This window comes from Jaculus jaculus, chromosome 4 (assembly GCF_020740685.1).
Source record: "Jaculus jaculus isolate mJacJac1 chromosome 4, mJacJac1.mat.Y.cur, whole genome shotgun sequence".
In the NCBI taxonomy this organism is placed as follows: domain Eukaryota; kingdom Metazoa; phylum Chordata; class Mammalia; order Rodentia; family Dipodidae; genus Jaculus; species Jaculus jaculus.
In genome coordinates, this window is record NC_059105.1 from 151,351,270 (window position 1) to 151,377,465 (window position 26,196).

The 26,196-nt window shown below is 36.0% G+C and overlaps 1 protein-coding gene across 2 annotated transcripts in view; it reads left to right on the plus strand.

Annotated features, from left to right (window-relative positions):
* Window positions 1-26,196, plus strand: part of Epha6 (EPH receptor A6) — a 1,036,261-nt gene that overhangs the window by 187,126 nt on the left and 822,939 nt on the right. For both annotated transcript variants that reach the window (XM_004663307.2, XM_004663308.3), the window contains one exon: window positions 2,366-3,029. In XM_004663307.2, coding sequence (XP_004663364.1) covers window positions 2,366-3,029 — 664 coding nt within the window. The remainder of the gene's footprint in view (window positions 1-2,365; window positions 3,030-26,196) is intronic.

A 26,196-nucleotide genomic window follows, 5' to 3' on the forward strand; every position in this document is an offset into this window, starting at 1 on the left:
AGCTGGTACACATTGTATAGAATGCATCTGGAGTTCATTGGCAGAGGTTAAAGGCCCTGGAATGCCCATTCTCATTCTCTCTCTCCCTCTCTGCCTCTTTTATTCCCTTATCAAATAAATAAATTAATAAATATTTTTAAAAAAAGAAAGAACGAAATCACTAGTAACCCAGAAGGTCTTTGGGTGATGGGTTTTGGCATCCATTATAGCTCTGCATGTTTGACAGAAGAAAATCTTGTCCACAGGCTAATGGCAGCAGATTAAAATAGCTCCTTCCAGTGTTACAATGAAGCTTTTTGCTATAAACGTGTTAGCTTTTTGCTGTCTGTGAGAATCTGGGCTTTTTCTGACCTTGGTTGTAGTGGTGTTATAAATTGGGGCAGACCTGGGTCTTGGCCTTCCTCGGCCCTTTACAGTGGTCAGCATTGCAGCTCTTGCAAAGGCTTAGGAAGATGGGATTTCTCATCACTTTACACCAGCCAGTATTTAAACTCTTGGCCTGGAGTGTCAGAAACAGTTGTCTCTAGAGACTTCACAGCTTTGTGAAAGTCATCCGGTGACCTGGCTTGCAGCTTCTCTTCTCTGGCTCCTTATGTTATTGTATCCATGCTCAGCCTCAGCTCTCCAACTTCTCCTGCCATCTTCTAAGCTTTCTCCACCCTTCTTTCTCCTCAGCTTGTACAGCTGCTGCTTTCTAGCCATCTTCATGCAGCTTTTAGAGCTCAGCCTCCCCCATTGCCTCTGCAACCTCCCCTGTTCCTTTCATCATGTTACAGGCTCAGCCCACATGACTACATTTAGGCAAGAAAATCCACTTGAGAGAAGCCTTTTATTGGAACTGGTGTTTCAACAGTATTCCCTAGTCTATTCACTCTGTAAGCCTGAAATCCTGCTAACAGAGCTGAAGGGACACTTGGATAGATCATACCACACACCTCATATGCTGGTTGAAATTTGTGTTTTCACCATTCATTATCTAGGACTTATAAAGTGCACAAAAATCTCTCTGCTAGGATACCACAAGCGCTCCCTCCTCTGGGTTAGATTTAAAATGTAGAGTCAGGTAGAATTCTCTGAGTCTTTAGATAGCAAGAAGTCTGTTATAAAGAGTATGAAGGACCCCTGGTGAGGACTGTACCTTCAGAAACCTGAGCATCTAGTGCAGGCTATTTTGTGGCTTTTCCTCATGTCATCTATGGAGCATTCAAAATGGCTAGCTGTGGCATACTGGAGTCTGACTGGCTGTTTGAGGGATTTTTGGCATGGTATTGGGGACAGCAATTGTGAAAGCTATTGAAAAGTTCCAACATATACTAACTAAGGAGACAAACTGACCCATCCACCCATCCCAAAACATCCTTTTACAAAGGCATTAACACCAGAAGAAATGATTATCAGGATTTAACAAACTTATTCTCAAGACTGATAGCAATTTCAAAAGCACTTTCACAATGCTTAATATCAGCCCATTGCTCCAAGGGAGCAGTTGGATCCCTTATATCTATCCATGTATTTATAAATATTGAGTTGTATACTGGTAATCACATCTCAAATTGTAACAAATTGGATATGAGGATAGAGAAAACAAGAGTGCATTTTTATGCATTTATTTTCAAGGAGAGAGAGAGAGATAAGAGAGACAGAAAGAGAATGGGTGTGCCAGGGCCTACAGCCACTGCAAGCAAACTCCCGATGCATGTGCCCCTTACGCATCTGGCTTATGTGGATCCTGGGAAATCAAACCTGGGTCCTTTGACTTCACAAGCAAATGCCTTAACCGCTGAGCAATCTCTCCAGCTCCAAAGTACATTTTCAGTGGGTCCAGAAATTTTCATCAGATAATAGCTACTACTACGTTTTGCTTTTAGTGTGTCAAGGACTATTTTGCGTGCGTGCGTGCGTGCGTGTGTGTGTGTGTGTGTGTGTGTTGGTTTCTCGAGGTAGGGTCTCACTGTAGTCCAGGCTAACCTGGAATTCACTATGTAGTCTCAGGATGGCCTTGAACTCTCAGTGATCCGCCTACATGCGCCTCCCAAGTGCTAGGGTTAAAGGTGTGCGCTACCATGCATGGCTTGCTTACCTATATTTAAAGATATGTTTAACAAAATAGGTAACATCAATTACACTTCACAGCTGAGAAAACTAGAGAGCCTAACAACATTGCCCTTGGTCATGTCAGTAATGCAGGAAGGAAAACATCTAGGACAACCGCATCTCAGTTCCTTCGTGGATTATGTTGCATTGCTTTGGATAGCTTCATTAAATTCTTTTCATCCCATGTGAAATAACTTTGAGGTAATGATTTCTGTTATCCTCTTCTGTGGTTTCATCATCATTCAATCAACTCTCTTTGTCCATTTTGCAGTGGGATGCCATCACCGAAATGGATGAGCACAACAGGCCCATCCACACTTACCAGGTATGCAATGTCATGGAGCCAAACCAAAACAACTGGCTCCGTACCAACTGGATCTCCCGTGACGCCGCTCAAAAAATTTATGTGGAAATGAAGTTCACACTGAGGGATTGTAACAGCATCCCATGGGTCTTGGGGACTTGCAAGGAAACGTTTAATCTACATTACATGGAATCGGATGAGGCTCACGCAACGAAGTTCAAGCCCAGCCAGTACACAAAGATAGACACGATTGCTGCTGACGAGAGCTTTACCCAGATGGATTTGGGGGACCGCATCCTTAAACTCAACACCGAAATTCGGGAAGTGGGCCCGATAGAGAGGAAAGGATTTTATCTGGCTTTCCAAGACATTGGAGCGTGCATCGCCCTTGTCTCAGTTCGCGTTTTCTACAAAAAGTGCCCGTTTACCGTTCGGAACTTGGCCATGTTTCCTGACACCATCCCAAGGGTGGACTCTTCATCTCTGGTGGAAGTGCGAGGCTCTTGCGTGAAGAGCGCGGAGGAGCGCGACACGCCTAAGCTGTACTGCGGGGCCGACGGAGACTGGCTCGTGCCGCTGGGAAGGTGTATCTGCAGTACGGGGTATGAAGAAATCGAGGGGTCTTGCCATGGTAAGAAAGAAACCTACACATAGTGGAGCTTGCATACTTAATTTCTTATCAAAGCAAATATGTTCTAGGGTAACTTTCAAATGATGAGGTTTGGGATGCAGTTTCTGACAGTCGGTGATGAATCTGACACCTATTAGGAAAACCTCAGATGCACCGTTATTTTTTTTTTTTCTTCCCATCCTTGTAAAGGTGTATCACATTGATTTAAGTAGAGGAGTTAAATACAGTGAATGGTAGTGACATGGTTTCCATAAGCAGAAATACATCAATAGCCGCAACAGAAAACAATAAAGATTCAAAATTGACATTCATTTGTGTTCCTGTTTTAGCAAATTTATAGACACAAGATGAAAAGACAGTTCCACAACAATCCTTTGTTGTTATTGAACCGCAGCATTTGAATCGTGTATAAAGTTGAAAGGTACTTAAGCAAGTGGTGGATTCATATATGCTTTGTTTATAAAAGATATATGGGCTACTTTGTAGAAATGTTGTTTGGTGGTTGAGCATTGACTTCAGAGATTAATTCAATTTTGCTACCAGTAAGTAATAAACTCAGCTATAAAATATTGTAGTATAAAAATTAATAAAAGAGTTTGTGTACTATTCAATTATCAGTAATATGACCACAACACAATGTAATTTAAATTTTAAAGCTGTACATTTCATAGCATATAGTCATATATGATATAGAAAACATTAACATTGGAATGAGTTTTAAAAGAGCTATTTAATCACTAAAATATTTCATTCTAGTTTATCAATATACATTAATCTAAAAGTATTTTTAATTATTTTTGTTTATGTTTATTTATTTACTTGAGAGCAACAGAGAGAAAGAGGCAGAGAGAGAGAGAATGGGTACGCCAGGGCTTCCAACCACTGAAAACCGACTCCAGATGTGTGAACCCCCTTGTGCATCTGGCTAACATAGGTCCTGGGGAATTGAGCCTCGAACAGGTGTCCTTTGGATTCACAGACAAGTACTTAACTGCTAAGCCATCTCTCCAGCCCCTAAAGGTTTTTATTAACATACAATGAGGAGTTTGGATGGAATAATTATATATCATAAATGATCTAGAAGGAGCTTATAAAATCTTTAGAAAAGAAAGTATTTTATATGTAGATAATATTTCAGAGAATTTTATAAGACATAAAAGTGATAGATCAAATATTTCACATGTAGTAGCCAAATTCAATTTTTAAAAAATTTTATTCATTTATAGTGAGAGTGAGAGAGGGAAAGAGGCAGAGAGAAAGAGAGAGAGAGGGAGAGGGAGAGAGAATGAATGAATGGGAGCGTCAGGCCTCCAGCCACTGCAAACAAACTCTAGATGCATGAGCCACCTTGTTCCATCTGGCTTATGTGGGTCCTGGGGAATCAAACAGAGGTCCTTTGGCATTGTAGGCAAATACCTTAACTGCTAAGCCATCTCTCCAGCCTGCCATATATAATTTTGACCAGAAAATTTTTTAGCTAAAACTTCATTTTTTTATATGCCTTGAAATTTCAATGACATTTTTAACAAAGATGATTTTGAACAAATGATATACAACATCACCTTATTTGGAAACCATGGGATTGTTTTATGTATTCTCATTTCTACTGTCCTTCTCATGGTCACAGAATCACAAGGAGCTCTATGTATACTGTGCTTCATCCGCAGTCATAAAGGATGACAGAAATTAAAAGAATTCACTTTTGATTTATGTCCAAAATTTTCTCTTTGAAATCAGTTTCCTTGCCAATAAAGTAATGGTCATAAAACAACTATATATATATGTATACATACATACATACATACATACATACATACACACACATACATACATACATACATACATATATAAAATATACATTGTTTTCCATTGTATTCAACAAACAACTATTTTCAAATAAATGAAAAATCACAATAGATATGGACAATATTTTTTAAAATGTATATGCTTTCCATTTTAAGCTGTTTATTTTGGTAGGCCATTTTCTTGAGTCTTCATGTTACCCACAGATAATAAAAATATCATTGTTTCAATTGGCTATCACTTTTTTTCATAGTCAAACCTGAAATTTCATAACTAAATTTGTTAAATCATATATATTTGCAAAATTCATAAACCTAAAGGTACATGAATAAAACATACTTCTGTGGCATGACAATACATGATGACAGACAGAAAAGCAACATCTATGTTACATTTTATTGTCTTCAGGTTGTTCTGATAAGACTATCAGTTGAAGGTATACTTGATATTTTTGATTGCCTACTCTCTTGCAGTCACTTTGTGAGATGGTGGAGATTAATATTGATAAGGCCTTCATTTCAAGTATATGTTTTACTGAGACAAAGCAACACAAACTTTGTGTCTTACCAGCACACAGATTTATTATTTCCAGTAGTAGCTCTGCTTATGGTCAAATAAACAGAACTAACTCATATAACTCAATCCCACTAAACAACTGAGCAGAGTGGAAATATATAAGTTGCACTCTCATTTCCAATGCCTTTTGCCAGTGAACCTCTTTCATCCTTTAGGAAGTTATGTCCTATTGTATAAGGGGTGGGGCAAAAACAAAAGGAAGGAAATTGAAATAATTTTAGGATTTCATGTTTCACACTCGTAACATAAGTTTATGCAAGAGACTGAACATCTATAAATATATTGAAAGAAGACAAGTTCTGAGGCAATATCTCACAGGCCACTCTGCTTTCTCCTGACTAAAGCCCCAACTTCACAAACCTCACATTCTCTACCATTATAACATCATACTGAAGTCCAAAAGAGCATTAGTGAAATTTGTTATAGATATGAGTAAGATTTCAGAGTTAAAGCCCTTCTTGACCTAGAGAACTATGCATTTATGGCATTGTTCAATTGTCATTCTACACACACACACACACCAGACAAGTTAGAACAAGTGGGTGTCTCCCACTGAAAATAGATAATTCTATAGTTGCTTGTGGTACTGACATTCTCACAGGTGTTGGCAGAACACAATACCACAGATACAGAGAATGTTCTCTTACTAAAGCTCAGTTCTGTTTCTTGGGATTGATTCTGTTGAGTCTTGACTCAAATCTCGGGTCAGGTGGATCTGCACTCGGATTCTTCCTCCTGTGGGCAAGTATCACCTATGACTAGTTTTAACAGCTGTGTTTAAAATCTCTTGATATGATCATCATTAAGACATAATTTACTCTCCACTGCTATCACAGACAACATTCTGGCCAGTTATTCTTGGGTTTATTTCTTTGCTGACCTTTCTTCATCGCTGGTAGACATTTCCTTGCTGATCTCTTCTACTCAAGGTGACCTTGACTCCCTGTCTGGTCCCCCTGATCTCTTCAGATTCGAAGCAAATGTCATAGGTTTCTCTTTGTCTTGTGGCAGTACCCTATGAAGTATTTGCTTTCATTTCCAACTTCTCAGCTATGTGTTCTGTGGATGGAACTTTTATCACCTTATGTGGGGTCACTCATGTAACCAGTTATTTGGAGGCTTATGTAATTAATGTCCATGATGACTTCATTCGTGGACCATGCTACATCTGGAATATTTGACACTCAAGTTTGCTAACCATCAAATCCTGATAGCAGTTTTAATGTGTCAGGAAACTAATTAAAAGTGACTATTCAGTATAGCATTTAATGGACTTTTCAATTTGGCCTTCTTCTGTTACCCCAACCTTGGAAAATTCTACTTGATGTGTTTTTTACTGTTTTTGAACAATTTCTGAAGTTTTTTATGTCTCTTGTTTCCTGTTTTATCCAGGTGCTTGGTTCCCCATTCATTTTTATTTTTTCTGTTGTTGAATTTTATCCAACACTGAAGGGCAAGCTTTCATGTATATAACACTTGCCCTTTCCTGTGTGTGATTTTTTTAAAATATAATTCTGTATGTGTCTCTTACTAGGGCTGTCAGATAAAACATTTTATCTAAAAAATCACATGAATAGTAAAGGTTAGAAAGTAACTGCTGTGAGTCATCACAGGGCACTGGGAACAAGGTTCACTTAGTAAAGTTTGAACCATTAATGTGCTTAAGTGTCTATTCTGGTTACCTTTACTGAGGGATATAGTATTTTACATCTGAATGCTTTTAGAACATATATTTCTCCATCGGTATATTAATCATGACATAAAATTGTTGTGAATATAAATGACTTGAATGAGGCTAACATTAAGTTGAGACAAAAATCCCAGCTGTTTCTTCATATGGCCTTTGGGGGTGCTGCTTAAAATGATAAATTAGGAAAAGCACAGCAAGGCATTAAAGATTTTCATAATTTGCCTGAATGGCTTTAAGAATTTTCAGTTTTCCAGAAGACTCAAAGTCCTTTGGGCATTTTCTTTGTCCTTATTGATTAGTGGAAAAACAAATTCTGAAACTAAACTTTAAGATAATTCATTGGAGTCTGAAAGAAAAAACAAAAAGAGAGACAAACTTGAGATCTCAGCAGCTTCCTGGAAGAGAAAGCTGCAAAAAAAAAAAAAAAAAAAAAAAAAAAGGTAGACTGAGTTAGAAGTCAAGGAAGCAGGCAAGTCCAGCAGTTTGCATCCACAAGCAGCTGATGGTAAAGGACACCTTCAGAGGGAGAGGGTCAGGGACAGCAAGCTTAAGATTCTGGGCACTGACTGACTATATATTGGAAATTAAAAAAGAAAAAAAAAAGGAAGGAGAAGAAATCAAAATGTTATGCTTACAATGACAACAAGCACTGCAGTCAATGGTAGGAAAACGGAAGCCTAAATGTACCTATTTCACTAAGGGAGTATTCATTCCTCCCATTTTTAGTGTCTTCCAGTATATTATATTCCTGTTCACCTTTTATCTTTAGGCTTTTCTTTGTTGGGTAGTAGAACAGAATTCTCTTATCTCAGGAGGTGCCCAGACTTATATTAACAAGGGAAGAACCACCAGTCTATATCTAAAGTCATCATCTCCACTGACCAAAGGGGTTTGTTCACCATCGGCTATGTTATTTGGGTAAGGATCTTACCAGGCTGGTGTTCACAAGTAATAAAGCGGTTTCCTGATACAAGAAGTGTCTGATATCTATATCAGAAGAGAAGTATTAGCTAGGGATCATGTTGTTTGTAGCAAACAACGCTGACATAGATATTCATATGTCCCACATGAGGCCCAGTAAGTGATTGAATTTTTATTTCCTGTTGTCAATCCACTATCATATCCACACTGTCAAAATCTAAGGAATGATATATATCAAGTAGTGTGAATAATTTATAATAATATCATGTCCTAAAAGTTATATTACTTAATGTATGAGTTTACCATTCCTTTTTCCATAGTGCTGTTAAGATATGCCTGAATCCAACCTCTAGAAGCACAAAAGAATGAGGCACCCTTGTTGCTACGTCAGCCAACTTTTAACTTGACAAATATATTTTTAAGTATATATGTTAGAATTTAACACCAGATGCAAATATCTTAAGCTACTCTATTATACACTATTAATATGATTTCTACAAAATAATGTAATTTTGTTGCATGTGTATGTGTGTGTGGTGTACATTCATTCTGTGAATGCCTGTTCATATGAGTATGGATTATGTATATGTGTGTGTACATATGTATGCATGTGTGTGGATGCCTGAGTTTATATTGCATGTCTTTTCATCTTTTTAAAATATCTTCCCCCTTATGCACTGAATCAGAGCTCACTTATGTGGTTTGACAAGCCAGCCAAATAGCCCTGGGCACCCACTGATAATCAGTGTTGTATACTCTGGAATGCAGAATCCCACTGCCAGTCCTAGAATTTATGTGGGTGCTGGTGTCCCCAACTTATATACTCTTGTTTTACAGCAAGCACTTTACTGAGTCATCACCCCAGCCCCAAGGATACTTTCCTTTGGCTTATAGATATACCATGGTATTATTTAACATATTAATGTTTCTATGTCGAAATTAATCTTTTGAAATATGGGGATTATTATAAAACACACCCTCTTTCTAGAAACGTGTTCTTATTTACTTCTTCTCACAGGCTGCTTTAAAATTCAGAAGGAAAGAATGGTTGCACTTCTCGGACCACTGCATTATTGCTTACAGAAGTGAAAGGAGTACACAAGGCCTTCAGTGACATAGCTATTGATTTCTCCTCCTGAAGAGTGTTGTTATTAAGGCTTCATGGCAAAGCCTTCTTCAGCAGTTCAGAAACATTTATACTCTGAGTTTATGATCTTCTCTCTAATCATCTTATCAGAAATGACTGTAGAAGCAGATAGCATAAAGAAATTTGAGGTACACGGATTTGCTGGCATTAAATAAAGGGGCTTGAGGATATGATGAAAAGCTATAAGGTGAGATTGGGATCAGAGGAAAAAAGGCAGACTTTTGGCCCAGATAGCATTTTCACTTTTGAAAGGTTCTCACACACTAAATATAAAACCCTGTGATAAAACCTTCGATTCCAAACAAAGCTACTTTCTCTTGAAGCAGTGCCAGGTTTTTGTCTGACTTGAGAAGCGTATAAAATCAAGAAGCTTGAAGGAGTCTAAAATTAGTATAAATTATTTTCAAGTTATGCAGGATAAAGCTGACTAATCAGAGTCAGTTCTTTGCTACAACCTTTAAAATAGCATAAAATATAAAATGACTTAAAGACATTTAGGAATTTCTTTTAATCATATTTGACTACTTGACATCAATTTTATTTGTGATTTTACATTTCTGGGCTTTCAGAGCATATGTATGGCAAATTTATCCAGCATCTGTTTTCTCTTTTAAAATAGAACAAGCATGTCATCCACTGAAATTACCTACATCCTTGTGATATCACCTAGGATCCATTTAGTTTAACCAACAATAGTGGGCTGGAGAGATAGCTTAGCGGTTAAGGCTCCTGTCCTTAAAGCCAGAGAACCCAAGTTCAATTCCATTGGATCCACATAAGCCAGATGCAAAACACGGCACATACACCTGTAGTTCGTTTGCAGCAGCTACAGGCCCTGGTGCGACCTTTTTTTCCCCTCTCTATCTGCCTTTCAAATAAATAAATATTTAAATAAATATCAACAATATTATTTTATTGGGTCAAAATTTAGATGCACTATACTAATAGTGCTTTCATTGTAATTTTTTCTATTAGTATATTGTTGAATGTGTATGTGTCTGTTTTTTTTTTCCCATAGGTGTGCATTTCTTATGTGAGTGGATACACATGTGTGTGTGCTTGTGCATACATGTGCATGTGTGTTGACACATAAGGTAGATGTCAGCTACCTTCTTTATTATTTTACCTGTTGAACCTGTACCTCACTGATTGAGTTAGACTAGCTGGCCAACATGCAGCATATATCTGTATCACCAGTCCTAGAATTTCAGGCACTCACTGTACCTAGCTTTATGGGGATCCTGGTTATCCTTTCTCAGGTTCTAATGCCTGTTCAATGATCTCTTCACTGACTTAGGCATCAACTCAGGCTACTACAAATATATTTTGTGCTTATCATATCTTTTCTGTGATTTTTTTTTTCTGTGTGCAAAGCTTCTTTCTAAAGAAGTATGCTCTTGCTTCTTATGGTAAGATTCTCTCAGTGGTTAAGCTTTTTGTTTAATGACAATTCAAAACTATTTTTAAGAATAGAGATCATGTTCACTGACAACGTCCATACCCCTTTACCTACAAAAAGTACACACACTGTATTCTTCATGTAATAATGTGAAGTCTTCTCCATCATGGTTAAATATATCACCTTGAATTCTTTGGACCAACAGTTAAATGTTAAACCATCCAATAATGAAATAGTACATGCAATTATATAAATGAACACAAAATATGCTCGAAGAAGAAGGAACATAGCTGGGAAACTTAATGTTAAACTGAAATAAGGCAGATAAAGAAAGACAAATGCCACATGTTCTCTTGAATAAGTGGATGTTAAAGGACAGACTATGTAATAGTGATTTCTAAAGTCTGGGAAGAGTAGAGAAGATGATAAATGGAGGCTGGGTAAAGGTGGTTGGGAAACACCAATATAATTACCTGGAAGTCAGATTTTCAAGTGTCCTATAGCATAATGGGGTGATTTTAATTCATAATGGCAGATTATATGTTTTATAAGTAATTATATGAGTAAAGTCCAAAGGCTCCAAACACAAGTAATAATAGGGAGATAGACATATTGATTATCTTGATTCAGTCAGTATACATCGAGTACATGTGTTATGATATCACATGTTGTACCCCAGAAATTGGTATAATAACACATAAATTAATAAACTGACTAATTAATTAACCAGTGGGACATAATAGAAGCACACTGCTTTGTTCCTTTGCAATGACAGAGTTGCATAGTCTTATGCTGTCCTCAAGGTCCCTCAGCACTACTCTCTGTGGGTGGACTGCTTTTTTAGTCCATTGCCACTTGTGACTCACTATTGGCAGGTTAACATCTTCTGTATAGCCTGTTTTATTCTCATTCAATTAGAGAAATCAAGAATGATTTCTTACTGTGACGCTTGTACAACTAACTTCTGATGTGTTGGAAACAACCTGCCCTAAAATCAGAACATGTTTCTGTTCTTTTTCTCAATTTCATGTATGAGAAAGAAGTCTATACCCAAACCTTTCTCTGACACAGTCTTTAAGCTTCTCCCATTTGTTATCCACTTGCTTCTTTGTGTATGGGCTTCCTTTTCCTTAGGTCATCATAAAGAAAGTAATAATAGTGCAGCTAGGTATGGTGGTGCACATCTTTAATTCCAGCACTTGGGAGGCCGAAGTAGGAGGATTGCTGTGAGTTTGAGGCCACCCTGAGACCACATAGTAAATTCAGGTCAGCCTGGGGTGGAAAAAGACCCTACTTCACACAACAATAATGAAAACCTAGGGTAACTCCACCTAAGTCACCAGTGTACTTCTTCATAATTTGGGTGTTTCCATCTGTACTGAAACACAAGATTCTTCAATTTCCTACAAAGTCATTCAGGTAAAGTTTTACCAAGAAGATTACTAAAATGTAGTACACAAGGAAACTTAAAAACAAGCATAACTTTACAATTCACATAGTACCAGCTTACTCTTTGACTCCTGAATGCTTTAAATTTTGTTATGGTTCTACACGAATTGAAGAGTGTAGATAGCTTTTGAGTTATAGCATGGTCTAAAATTGAGGTAACAAATCGAATTTTCTATTCTAGAATTTTTAATTTTTTTGATTGAAAATACAAATTAAGTTATTCCAGATTGCTAAAGGGTATCTTTCCCACACACTAACAAATGTCATCTCTATTATCATGTAATGTGTTGGTATCTCTACACAATGATTAGAACAGAGAATAATCATATATTTAAACAGTTGTATTTAAATGGTTATTATTATTCTTGGCATATAAGTGAAACACAAGTTTCTAACCTTCTTTGTCACAGTTGTAAATATTACGTAATACTATACTGTTAGCTTCAGTATTAAACTACATTTAGTACAATTACTCAGGAGATTTTTAGCATCATACTAGTTGTAACCTAACATATATATGTGTAAATGTTTTGTGAAACTAGGTAAAAGATGAACTAAGTATGAAAAAAAAATAAAACATTAAAAGGGAATTTGTTTTATGAATTAAAAATGCATTGTTTCCATAGAAGTCAGCAAAATTCAACCATTTTAGAGATAATATTAATTACCTGTAGAAATAATTAAAATTATTTACATCAGAAAACATCAGCATAAATTACCTGCTAAGATTTTGTACTTTGTGAAAGACATGATGAAAAACAATCATTTAACAAGGAAATAGATATTCAAGACATTTATTAAAAATTAAAATGTGTATTTTAGCATATTTGGGGGCTAGAGAGGTGGTTTAGTGGGTAAGCCACTTGCCTGCAAAACCTAAGGACCAAAGTTTGATTCCCCAGTACCCATGCAAGCCAGATGCACTCTTTCTCTCTCTCTCTCTCCCTCTTCCCTCTCCCTCAAATAAATAGTTAAAATATTAAAATATAATGTTGAATATTTTCACTAATATCAAATAGCTATTTTGTAAATATCATAACATCTCTAAGAAGGAGGATTATTATATATCTTATCATACAGGGACTAGGTGTTTCTTGACGTGATGCTTTATTATGTATGTTTGTATCCAGCACAGTAATGGATATGCAAAGGAAGGATGAATTATGCAATTCCATAGGAATGAAAATTGAACAAGGTGTATTTTCAGGAAATTTACATATCTATCTATCACTAGAAAAGTATATTTAAAGTATCCAGAAATGGGCTGTCAAAGTAAAAACAAATGAAAATCTCTGTGCTGAAAATTGTGTGGTTAAAATAGGTTTTAGGAATGAGGTGTCTGATATAAATACACTTATTTGTTTTTATTTCAGACAAACTATTGTTATCCTTATGAGACCATTCTTGATTTGGGTTACACTTTGCTTATTTTTTTTTTTTCCTAGGGGCTGGTGAAAATAAACTCAAATACACATTGTGATGATGTTGAGACACTTTATACATATTTTTGAGTCCCTAGAGACAGTGTCATAGTATAAATTTAATAATGTATATTTGTACATTCAGTTTTTGTCCTGGCCAATAAAGGGTGGAAGAGAATATTCAGAGGCATTGACATCTTCCCCATAGTGACTGAATGCTGCTGTCACGACTCATAACTCACAATCTCATAGTGAAAACCAGCAGTCCCGCTGAGGAGGGCCCTCAGTGGCATAGGGGCAGGGAGGAGGGAAATCATGGTACCAAAACATGATGTGTCCATAAAAATGTTCTATTCAATAAAAAAATAATGAGAAGTAATTCTTTTGATATACATATTTTGTTTTATTATGTCATGTAATATTACACAATGGAAATTTTGGCACTATTTACTTTTCCATCATAATTCTTCTTATAAAGTAATACAATTTCCCATTCAAGATAAGTAAAAATTATCCATTTTTAAATGAATCTCAATAACTAAGGCCTATTGCAGCACTGAAACTGTTAGTCTCAGGTTTAAGGGGATTTACAAAGAGATGATATGTTTAGAACAAAGACTTCCCTTTACCAATGTCCCTATGCAAGGACTACCTGTATAGAAAGACACATGAAGTAACAGCAATTGATGGCAATGTCCAGAACATCAAAATGAACTATTTTTTTTTTAAATCTTTAACAGTACACTAGAAAAAAAAAACATGATTTATTCCTGTTATTTGACAGTACTGATAGAGACTCATATAAAACTTCATGGTCTTTGGCAGGATGTAAACCCTGTTGTGGTTGGCAGAGATAACCAATTATTGTGTCAGATGGGTTTTTTTTTTTAAATAAAAGTTAACAGGATTTTTCTGTTTTTCTTATTTTGAAGTAATTAATATATTCATATTTTATTTCTTTCTTTACTTGTTTTAGAGCTACCTGCTAGACAAGATGAGTCTTTATTTTCCTATTAGGAAATCTATGTGTAGAAAACAGAGACCTTTTATCTGAATTAAATGTCAGGAATGGGTACATAGAAAATTTTGAAATGAAAATAAATATGCATCATGTAATACACTTTGTAATTATGCTCTATTGATTTAATAATTATATTATAACCTCCTGGTTACAAAATTATAGCTGTCTATAAGCATTTTACATGTAATTATACATATTAAATATGAACTAATTCATCATGTACATGATATGTAATAATTCTTGCAATTATCCTATAACATACAACACATTACTTAGACAAATGTTTTATTCTCAGTTTTTTAAATAGTTTTCTTATGTTCTCTTGCATGGAACCAAATATTATGACATATACTTGACCTTCCAGCAATCAGAGAGTAAGAAATGTGTATTAGGTGTTAAAAGTCAGTCTTAGTTACTTAGTGTGGTCAAAGCCAGTCTGGACTATCTGAAACACTGTCTTAATAAAATCCCAAACATAAGTTCTTTTGCATCTCTAGAGAGGAAAGATAACTCTTGCTTGTTTATACATGTCATTAACACAGCTTCTTAGCTGGACCGTTTTTATTCTATAACATCAGTTTATTTGGCTTAGTGGATCATTTCCTGTTAAATTGTATTTTTTTTCTTGGATTTATAAAAAAAATGAGAAGAGACTCTTCAGTCAACTGGAATAAAGCCCACATTTATTTTGAATGATACAAGGAAGAGCAGCATAATTAGGAAAACATATTGATTGAGTTCTTGGATGAGAAGCTTAGATGTTAGGAAGTTATAATTGTTAATTTGGGTATGAAATAAATTGCACTCAAAATTCATAGTTCTTAGTTTGAACTCATCAGAAATCATTCCAAGTTTTCTGTAAAATTGTAAGTGGAATGAAATATGACTATGGAAACAAGCAATGAAGAAGGATGGCATGCCAGGGCAGATATTAAAATGGGTAGCTTCCAAGGAAGATATTCTAATTTCATAGTATTAACTCCTAAGGAGAAATATTTATCAATGGTACTGATTGGAAAGGGGAATATATATTAAAACACGTGAAGTAACTAATATACAAAATAGAGCTCAGTATTACGTGGGGAGCAGGGTAGATGGAAGGATTTATGTAATGGTTCCCACTTTGAAGTGTTTAAGTTTCAGATAAGAAAGCAATAATTATTTGGACTTAGGGATAGGTACCTCACAGAAAGCTCCAAGGGAGCCAATTTATTATAAAAGCAAACTCCTTCTGAATGTAGCATCCATTTAAAGATTTTCTGAAAATGATAAGTAAAATCCAGATTTTTTTATTTAGACATAGAAAGGAAACAAAATTTTTTATATGCATGTTGGACTCAACTATCATTTCAACTTACCATTTACAGATTTGGCTAGCTGTTCAGCAATATCTAAACCATGTTTATTAATATATCATTCTGGATTAACAAAAATTTATTACATATCTATTATATATTAGGAACTCTGAATTACTGTCAATTGCTACAATCCCTGTCCAATAATGTACCTAGATTCTATTTCATGACATTCAAATAGGTACACTCTTACTTTACAGAATTCAATCTTTGTAATACAACATGACTGATGATTTGGACACCATATAAAAGTAAAACTTAAAGCAATGTTTAGTATTTTCCCCTTTAGTCCTTATTCTCTTTCTAAAAAGTATTGCTCTTCCATATGCTATGCTGGAGGGGTGAAAAATACTCAAGGTTGCTTCACTCAAGGTTGAACACTCACACAAAAATGTACAAAGATACAGCTCAATTTAAGAAAATCTGAAAGATAATAGCAATACTTTCTACAGGGACTTTAAATTATTGTGATAAAGATAATTGTTTATGTACTTACTATCTGAAGTCTATGAAATAATTGTGTATTGTGAAAATCATCCTGATTTTCTTCTAATTGATTTACTTTTATCAGATGGTCAATATTTCAAAATGAAAATGTTCACTTCAATTAAATTGTTGCCATTATTATAACTTGGGCATCCTCCAAGGGTATGAAGATTATTGTCAAAAGTTTTATTAATGGAGAAAGAAACAATTAACAAGTCATGAATCATGTTGGAAAACATGTTCACCTCCATTTTCACAGAGAATTATGAGTGAAAATAGGAATAAATACTCATTAAGAGCAAAATAATATATTAAATGTATTATGGAGGAAGGAATTATGAGTTAGTGAAATCTTACATTATGATTATAATAAAAGATATGTGCATTGTTTGAACAAATCAGTGGAAAGGTTTCAAGTGGAATGACTTTTCCCACACTGCTATTACACAGTGTCTCCTACAAGCAGTGATGTTTTACCTGAAAGTATTATACATCTGTGTTTTTTCCAAAAGACCCCAAGATTATATGATTATTGCTGAGTCAGTTTTTTGGTATAGAAAAATCACAAGAACATGGAAGCATGGTTGCACACACCTTTAATCCCAGCGTTCAGGAGGCAGAGGTAGGAGGATCTCTGTGAGCTGAAGGCCAGCCTGGTATTACAGAGTGATTTCCAGGTCAGCCTGAGCTAGAGCAAGACCATACCTTGAATGCCAAAAGAAAAAGAAAAACTGTAAGAATCTGCCTACAGTCTATGTTTCAATGCTAAGATAAAGGTGCCTTAAAAATTAGAAGTGTGAGAAATGCAAAAATGTTGTCTCTACCTCTACAAGGGGTTAATGTTAAAAAGTAAATAGCTGTATATGATTAAAATAAGTATGTTTGTAAAAATCTGTGATGTTATCATGACCTTCAAAGAGAATACTAAAATGCAAAAACACAAAGGTCTCCAGAAACAAGTAGAAAGTGCTGGGGAGGCAGTGGGCGGGTACACTTGCATCAGGGAGGCTCTGTTTCCTGGGATCTTGCAAGACCCATGTCACTGTGAGTGGAATAGTATTTGCTCAAGTTACACAGAGGAAATTGTCCTATTTGAATCATAAAAACGTCACTGACAGAGTTAAGGAAAAACATACGAGTACATTCATCTCGTTTACAGTCTGTTTCAGAGTGTGTGCCTTTTCCCTTCCCTCTGTGTGCATACACCCTCTGGTTAGCTTGCAGCTTGTTTCCACTGCCCATTATTCCTGAAGAAAACTCAGCAGCTCCATTACTCTTAAAGCACAAAGCAGAAATTTCAAGGTGATGAATAAAATTCTCAGGACACGCTGTGTTCTAAAGCAGCTTATAGGTGTTCACTTACTAATAGGTTTCTGCCACTGGTGCTTCACAAGTAAACACAATGAAAAGGAAAGGAGGTGACAAGCAAGCACACCAATATGAAGGCAGTCTAGCAACAATTAATTAGCTGAATTAGAGTGTGTTATAAAATCTTACAACAGATCATAGGAGCAGCATGTACTATCTATTGTACTGGCTGAATAATAACTTTCCAATTTTCATTCTCACGATTCTTGCTGCTTATAGCAGACACTTTCTACATTCAGACAGTCATTTGTATAGAAATTGAGTTCTGGAAAATATACATTATCCCATTAAACAAGTTAACATGTTCCAGCAGTAAAATCAGTTCTTCTGAAACTAATTGCTCACACCTGCATTCCAGCACTGTGTTCAAAGCTGTTTTGTTAGATTGTTTATTTTTTTCAAAAGATTCTAAACTTTGATTTTTTTTCTATATATATTATTAACTTTATTTTTCAGCACTTTCTTTTTGCTTGAATTGAATTTCCTCTTTTGGCTTCCCATATTGCATGCTTAATGAATAAGAGTATTTCACCTTCAATGATTACCTAAGTTTTCACAAAGATAAATTGTTTGCCATATAGAAGTTACTGCAAAGTTAAAATACCAGTTTCAGAAAAGAAATAAATTGGATATTACAAATTCTACAAAAGATGCTGAAGAGATGGTTCAGCAACTGAAGGCACTTACCTGCAAAGCCTGATTGACAGTCTGGGTTTGATCTCCAGTAGCCACATAAAACCAGATTCACAATATGGTATATGTATCTGGAGTTCATTTTCGGTGGCAATGCATACAAGAATGTCCATTCTCTCTCACACCCCTCTCTGCTAATAAAAAAATATTAAATATTTTTCTTTAAAAATCTACAAAATACTTTGCAATATAAAGTGATTAAAATAAAATGTGAAGGGGCTGGAGAGATGGCTTAGTGGCTAAGACATTTACTTGCAAAGACTAAGAACCCAGGGCTTATTCCCCAGTACCTATGTAAGCCAGATGCACAAGGTGGTGCATATATCAGGAGTTTGTAATGCCGGAGACCCTGGCTCACCCATTCTTTCCCTCCATCTCTCTCTATCGCTTTCTTTCTCTCTTTCAAATAAATAAATGAAAATAAAATAAAATATTAAAAAATAAAATGTGAAAAGCATTAGGAGAAACCAAGACAAATATAATTGTATTTATAACATTTCTCTGAAGTGTGATGCCATAAAGTAAACAAGTTAAACGTGACAGTTTGGGACTGGAGGGATAGCTTAGTGGTTAAGGCATTTGCCTGCAAAACCAAAGGGCCCAGGTACAATTCCTCAGGACCCATGTTATCCAGATGCACAAAGGAATGCATGCATCTGGAGTTCATCTGCAGTGGCTGGAGGCCCTAGTACACCCATTTTCTCTCTCTCTTTTTCTCCATCAAATAAATAAATTAAAATAAAATAGTTTTTAAAGAGTAGGCCAGTTTGACAAGTGTTGACATCTGCTTGTAGTTGTATTTCCATAACCACAATAAAGACAATGAGAGGTGTCATGGCAAAATGTAGAGTTTTAGGGGCTACAAAGGATTTCTAAGTACAATATTTTTTTATGTGAACACTGTGAGGCAGTTTTCTATGGAGAGAATTGGCATATGGTTAACACAAAGAGCAATAGTTCTAGTAACTAACTGCAACCTTGAAAATGATGTTTTATAAAATGCCTACATAATATGTTTTGTAGGTCAATTTGGTATCCTGATAGAAACATTTACATACACACATACAATATACACATAAACATAAAAATACAAAATGGTTACTTGTGATAATTAAGAAGTCATAATGATCTTCTATATCAAGACTTTGGTCATGTTGATGTCTTCTTTGTACTTCTTTTGTTTATGTGTTTGTTTGTTTGTTTGTTTATACTCCAACCATTTTTTCTCAATTTTATTAACATTTTCTATGATTATAAAAAATATCCCATGGTAATACCCTTCCTCCCCCAATTTTTCCCTTTGAAACTTCACTCTTCATCATATCCCCTCCCCATCTCAATCAGTCTCTCTTTTATTTTGATGTCACATCTTTTCCTCCTCTAATGATGGTCTTGTGTGAGTAGTGTCAGGATCTATGAGGTCATGGATATCCAGGCTATTTTATGTCTGGAGGGAGCACGTTGTAAGGAGTAATACCCTTCCTTTGGTCTTACATTCTTTCTGCCACTTCTTCCACTAGACCCTGAGACTTGGAAGGCATGATCAAGATGTTAATCAATACTCCAATCACTTCTTTCCAGTACTGTGATAGCTTCTGAGTCATCCCAAGGTCACTGCCATCTGAAGAGATTCTCTACCCAAAGTGAGAGTAAACTAGATATAAGGGTATGAATATGAAGAGAAGTACTTACTGGAAAGTTTGATAAGCATAGCATATACATTTATGCAGACATCAGCAGATATTAAACACCTAGGGATCATGACTACTCCTGTTTTAAGTTTTCAGTATCAGGGATGTATTCCCTCCCATGGATTAAAGACCATAACATGAGACCAGAAACTCATGTTAGAAATGCCACTATTGCACCCATTGGTTCATTTGGCCTGGCTGGCCAATTGTAAGGCTTGCAGTGTCCACTGTTGAGTATCTTCACTGATGGTCTTTCTTCTATCCTACCTGAAACTTTCCTATAACCTTATTGGCTATGTTGGCTGTAACTTGTGGCCAGTGGTCCTGAGAGTTTTCTGCTTGTCTGTGTTGTCAGCTCAGTACAATCTACCTGGGATAAAGATGAATGCACACTGAGACCATGTGAAAGAGCCTGTCTTCAGACCTAGAGTTGCAATTGCAGAGTTAGTAACACAAAAGGAATGCCCCCTTATACAGACATTGAGGAAAATGAGAGGGATGCTGTTTATATAAGCAGTCAGTCATGCATGTCCACTAGTTGTACTGAGAAATGAGGGTGAACTTCCATAACCACACTGAGGATAGTAATGAGGAGGTCTAGAGTAATGACTGTCAGGGTCTTTTGGAGTGACATGAGGCTGTAAGGGTGTTCTGCAGCTAACATAGCTAAGATAGTCTGTGGAGCCATCACTATGTATCTGAAAAAAATGTTTTCATACAAAGTCAAATTGGAGCCTCAAACACTAGTTTTTTTTCTCATTTTTTTAAATATATTTTTTTTAATTTTTACTTTATTTATTTGAGAGAGACAGACACAGAGAGAAAGACAGATAGAGGGAGAGAGAGAGAATGGGCACGCCAGGGCTTCCAGCCTCTGCAAACGAACTCCAGACGCGTGCGCCCCCTTGTGCATCTGGCTAACGTGGGACCTGGGGAACCGAGCCTCGAACCGGGGTCCTTAGGCTTCACAGGCAAGCACTTAACCGCTGAGCCATCTCTCCAGCCCTCATTTCTTTTATTAGCAACTTCAATGAATATAAAAAAATCTCCCATGTTAAATGCCCTCCCTCCCCTCCAGTTTCCCCTTTGAATCTCCATTCTCCATCATATCCCCTCCCCCTCTCAATCAGTCTGTCTTTTATTTTGATATCATGATCTTTTCCTCCTATTATGTATGATGGCCTTGGTAGGCACTGTGAGGTCATGGATATACAGGCCATTTTGTGTCTGGGGGGAGCACTCAACCACTAGTTTTATTGGTGTTTCTGTCAGTAGAGGACGTGTCTCAAGGACTCCACAATTGGTTTATTTAGCTTCTCCTCTGGGAATCACACTGAACTTTAGCAGCTGAAAAATGTATCATTCACCCAGGACTTCCTGGTTCTAAGTGGGAAAGACCTGACCTGTGTATTTCATGAAATCGGCTAGGTTAAAGCAGCATTTGACAGAGCCAGAGCTATGTCATTCACAGCCCAGGGTATTGAACACCATCAAAGGAAGCAGGGTCCAAGCTCTTCTCTGCCCTTGCCTGCTCTGGGCATCGAACAGGTTCTACTTCAGATGTTGACGGCTGCAGCAGGGGGAGGGGGGAGGGGGGTGACAGCTGTCACCGAGGCCACCATACCTACTGCTGCTCTGAGCTGCAGTCTTATTTTCTTTTTTGTTAATTAGCAAACAGAGCTTTAAGAATACTTATGGCGCTTTCAAATTCAAGTTCTTATTTGATTCTTCTCCCTCCCTAGATTCCCCAGCCCCCTGTAACTCTTTTGTATCTCCCCACCCACCGCTTTCTGTCTCTGTCTTTTTGTCCTTCTCCTACTGTCTTTGTTTGCCATCTTTTTATATTTTTATTTAGTTATTGCTGAGGTAAGCCCAACAGACTAACCTGTTTTGCTGAGAGCAAGAGCAAGTGTGTGTGTGTGTGTGTGTGTGTTAGAGAGAGAAAGAAAGAATTGGTGTCACACTCTCCAGCCACTGTAATCAAACTCCAGAATCATGTGCCACCTTGTATGCATGTGTGACCTTGCAGGCAAGTGCCTTAATTACTAAGCCATCTCTGTGGGCCATATATCATCTCTTTTGGTTATCTTTCTAGCTTTTGGGATTTTTACCTATGTTTCTCCCCCCTTTATATAGATACATATAAATATTACAATTAGGAATCCACATATGGAAGAGAAAATGAAGTTTTGGTCACTTAATACAATTCTTTTCTGATTTATCCCCTTTCCTGAATTTTACATAATTTGATTTTTCTTTCCTGCCTAGGAAAATTTCATTGTGCATGTGTACCAAACATTCGTCTGTTGATAGACAGCTAGGAGGACCCATTTCCTTGCTATTCAGAATAATGGAACAATAAACATGCATGTTTAGGTATCTTAGTAGGATCTGGAGTCCTGTGGGTATATGCTCAGGAATGGTGTAGTTAGGTCATATGGCAGTTCTACTTGTAGTGTTTGGTTAAACTCCCACATGGGTTTTCATAATGCATGAATTACTTTTCACCAGCAATGAATGAGTTCCCCCACATCAGCATTTGTTGTCAATTTCCCTGATGAGAGTCATTTTCACTTGAATGAGTTGGCATATCAGATCCAACTAGTCATTTCCTAATTTGCATTTCCCAAATAAATAAAAAAAATGGACACCTTTAATACTACTTATTAGCCATTAGTTTTTCCTTTTCTAAACTATTTCCTTTACTATCTTTGTCAATATTGCTCTATAGTATAATTTGAGGACCAATAATATTGTACCTCCACCAGTGTTCATTCTCCTTAGAAGGTCTTCAGTTCTTTAAGAGGCAAGAATATTAAAGAATACTTGGTAAAAAGATCTAATGTTATATTACCATAACTTTTCAGTAAACACTCAGCAAATATCTAAAACTGTCTTTATATTTCTCTGTTTCACATCTTCACAAAAACTTACCTTAACCAGATTTTCTAACTTTCAGAATTTAAGGATGTGTTGTACTACAGTGTTGTGATTAGATATTTATTTCTCAATTGATTAAAGATGTTGAACATCTTTTACATATTCCTTTTTTGGCTTGATGAAAAATCAAACTGGATGGTTTCCCCATTTTTACTAGATTCTTTCTTTAAAATTCTTGCTTATATTTAATTTTAAGTTATCATTGAATTCATTTAATAACTACTTGAGGATAATTTGTGTTTTGCTTTATCAAATATTTGATTTTTAATTTATTTACATTCTGTATAGTCTTTTCTGTTTCTTAGCAAGACTTTTCAAAGAACAGATATTTTTAATTTTGGTAGGCTCTGTCTCATTGCTTTTTCTTTTCTTTCTTCCTTACTTTGAAAGGAAACAAGTTGCTTTTTATTTTTTGTTGTTGTCATTGTTTGCTAACACCCTAAAATCCTACTGATAAATACAATTCTTTGCATGATGGAGCGATGGCTTAGTGATTAATGCAATTGTCTGCAAAGCCTAAGGACCCACGTTCAACTATCCAGGTCCCAGTAAGACAGATGCACAAGATTATGCAAGCATGCAAGGTCGCACATGTACACAAGTTAATAAATGTCTCTGGAGATTGATTACAGTGGCTGGAGGCCCTGGTGCACCAATTCTCTCTATCTCTTTCTCTTCCTTACCCAGACTGTCTCACATAAAAAAAATAAAATAAAATAAAAATAAAAGCCAGTCTGTTGGGCTTTTCTCAAAAAAAAAAAAAAAAATCCTAGCAATCAATTTATATAATGGGAGTTATGAATATGTTTATTTTTATACATTATAAATACCTAATTGGTGAAGAAAACACATCCTTTTCACTACTGAACTGTCTTTGCATCTTAGACCAAAATAAATATAGTAGATTTGTATAAACTTTGAAACTGTGTTCCAGTATTTTATTTTTACTTTCATATAAAAATATACTAATTAGGGGCTGGAAAAGATGATTCAGTGGTCAAGGCTATTGCCTGCAATGCCTAAAGACACAGGTTTGATTTTCTGGTGCCCACATAAAGCCAGATGAACAAGGTGACACATGAGTCTGGAGTTCCTTTGCAGTCGCTAGAAGCTCTGGAACACTCATTTCCTCTGTCTCCTTCTCTCTGCCTCTTTGTCTTTCTCTCATAATAAATAAATATTTTTAAAAAAAAATCTACTACTTATCACTGCTATATAATAAATCTGTCAGACATGAAGTACAGATCTTCCAACTTTATTTATCTTTTACTATTTATTTAAACAACCATTGCTATTTTACATAATTTGCATTTACATATAAATTTTAAAGGCAATTAATTTCACTAAAATGCCATAAAACATAAAAACACTGGAGTTGCACTGGAGAGATGGCACTTGCCTGCTAATCCTAAGGAGCCATGTTGTATCTCTCTCCAGATACCAGATAAACCAGAAGCAAAGGTGAGGCAAGCACAAGGTTGCGTATGTACACTAGGTGACGCCAGAACCTGCCCTAGTACCAATTTTTTCTCTTTCTCTCTCTGTTGCTCTCTCTGTCTCTCTCAAAACAACAACAACAGTAACAAAAAAATGGGGGTTTTATTGATATTGAGTTAAATCTATTGATTTTGTACTGTCCTTATTGCAATATCATATTTTTTCATAAGCATAACTTTTCATGTATTTTCTTAATATTGTTTATTATTTCTATGCAAGTTATTCATATATTGTAGAACATTTATCCATAAGAATGTCACATTTTGTTCCTACTATGAATATTCATTTACATAGCTTGACGTCACAGGGGCTCACAACTTTAATCTTTGTATTTGGAAGGCAGACAGGAAAATCACCATGATTTCAATACCAGCTTTGGAATGATTTTTTAGGTCACCCTGGAATCTGCCTCAAATAAACAAATAGACAAACAAGTGAACAGTTCTATTTAAATTCTAGCTATTTATTGTTCATCTATTTAATAAAAATTATGCATCAGCTCTTTGAATGTTCTTAAATTCACTCCTCTGTTTAGCTCATCCAAGATCATCAGTATTACTAGAGACTGATTTTGATCCCATTGATTTTTTCTTAGGATTTTCTCCTTTTTACTTATCTCAATGCTCATCTTTGTTACATCATTTTCTACCACTGTAGCCCATTTGACTTCTTACTTTTCTCTCCTACTATTTCTAGCAGTGTTTGTTTCATGTGTTTTAAAAGATTTGCTATTCACTATATGAACTTTTAGGACTGATACATTCTCTTGATGAACTGGTCACTTTTTCATTATGCAATTCCAAGTTTTCCTGCTTAGAGTATTTTAAATATTTGTTTATTTTTATTTCAGAGGGAGTGGGGGAGAAATAGAGAGTGTATATGCGTGCACTGTCATGTGCTGCACCAGGGCTCCTTGTCTCTGCAAAAGAACTCCATGTGCACATACCCCCTTACACATCTGCCTTGATGTGGGGATTGGGAAAGAAGCCGGGTCATCAGGCTTCCCATGAAGCCTCCTCCAGTGGCTGCACCAGCTTTCCAGTCTTTCTGCTTCAACTCTTATTGTGTTCACATAGTTCTCAGCACAGATCTGGGAATAGCATTTAATGCAGTGTTCAGAGGGACACTTTGCAGGGCTCAGGTTTTCTCTTTCTTTTAATCAGTTTCTCAATTCTCCTTCCTAAAAGCTCTTGCAGCCCTCCTTTACCCAGACGACAACTGTTTCTTTTACGTAGAACTGCGAGAAATTACTGCCTCCTTCCTGGTCTTGACCTTGCCCAGCTTCTCTAAGCATAAGGTCGAACAATGCGGTCAGCCTCCTTTTATTTTCTCATAAAGATCATATGAATCATAATTTTGGGATGTTTTAATGGCATGATTTTATTCTCTATTATACTCTTATCATTAAAGGAAGCTGAAGGATCTGGGTTTTTTATATTTATATTCATCTTTTACTTCTCTAAGAAATAAACAAATCTTTTGGACACTTTTTTTTCTTTTTGAGAAATGTTCTTATTGTGAGGCTTAGGTTGACTTAGAACTCATTATTTAGCCCAGATACTATATCTAGCCTTTTTAACTGAACAAACGCAGGAGGAAAAAGGAAGACAATGAGGAGACAGAAAAGAATTAGAAGTAACTGAAAAAGAGTCAATCTGTAATTTTTCAAATAAAATAGAAAGCATGCATCTATATCCATATTGTATATGT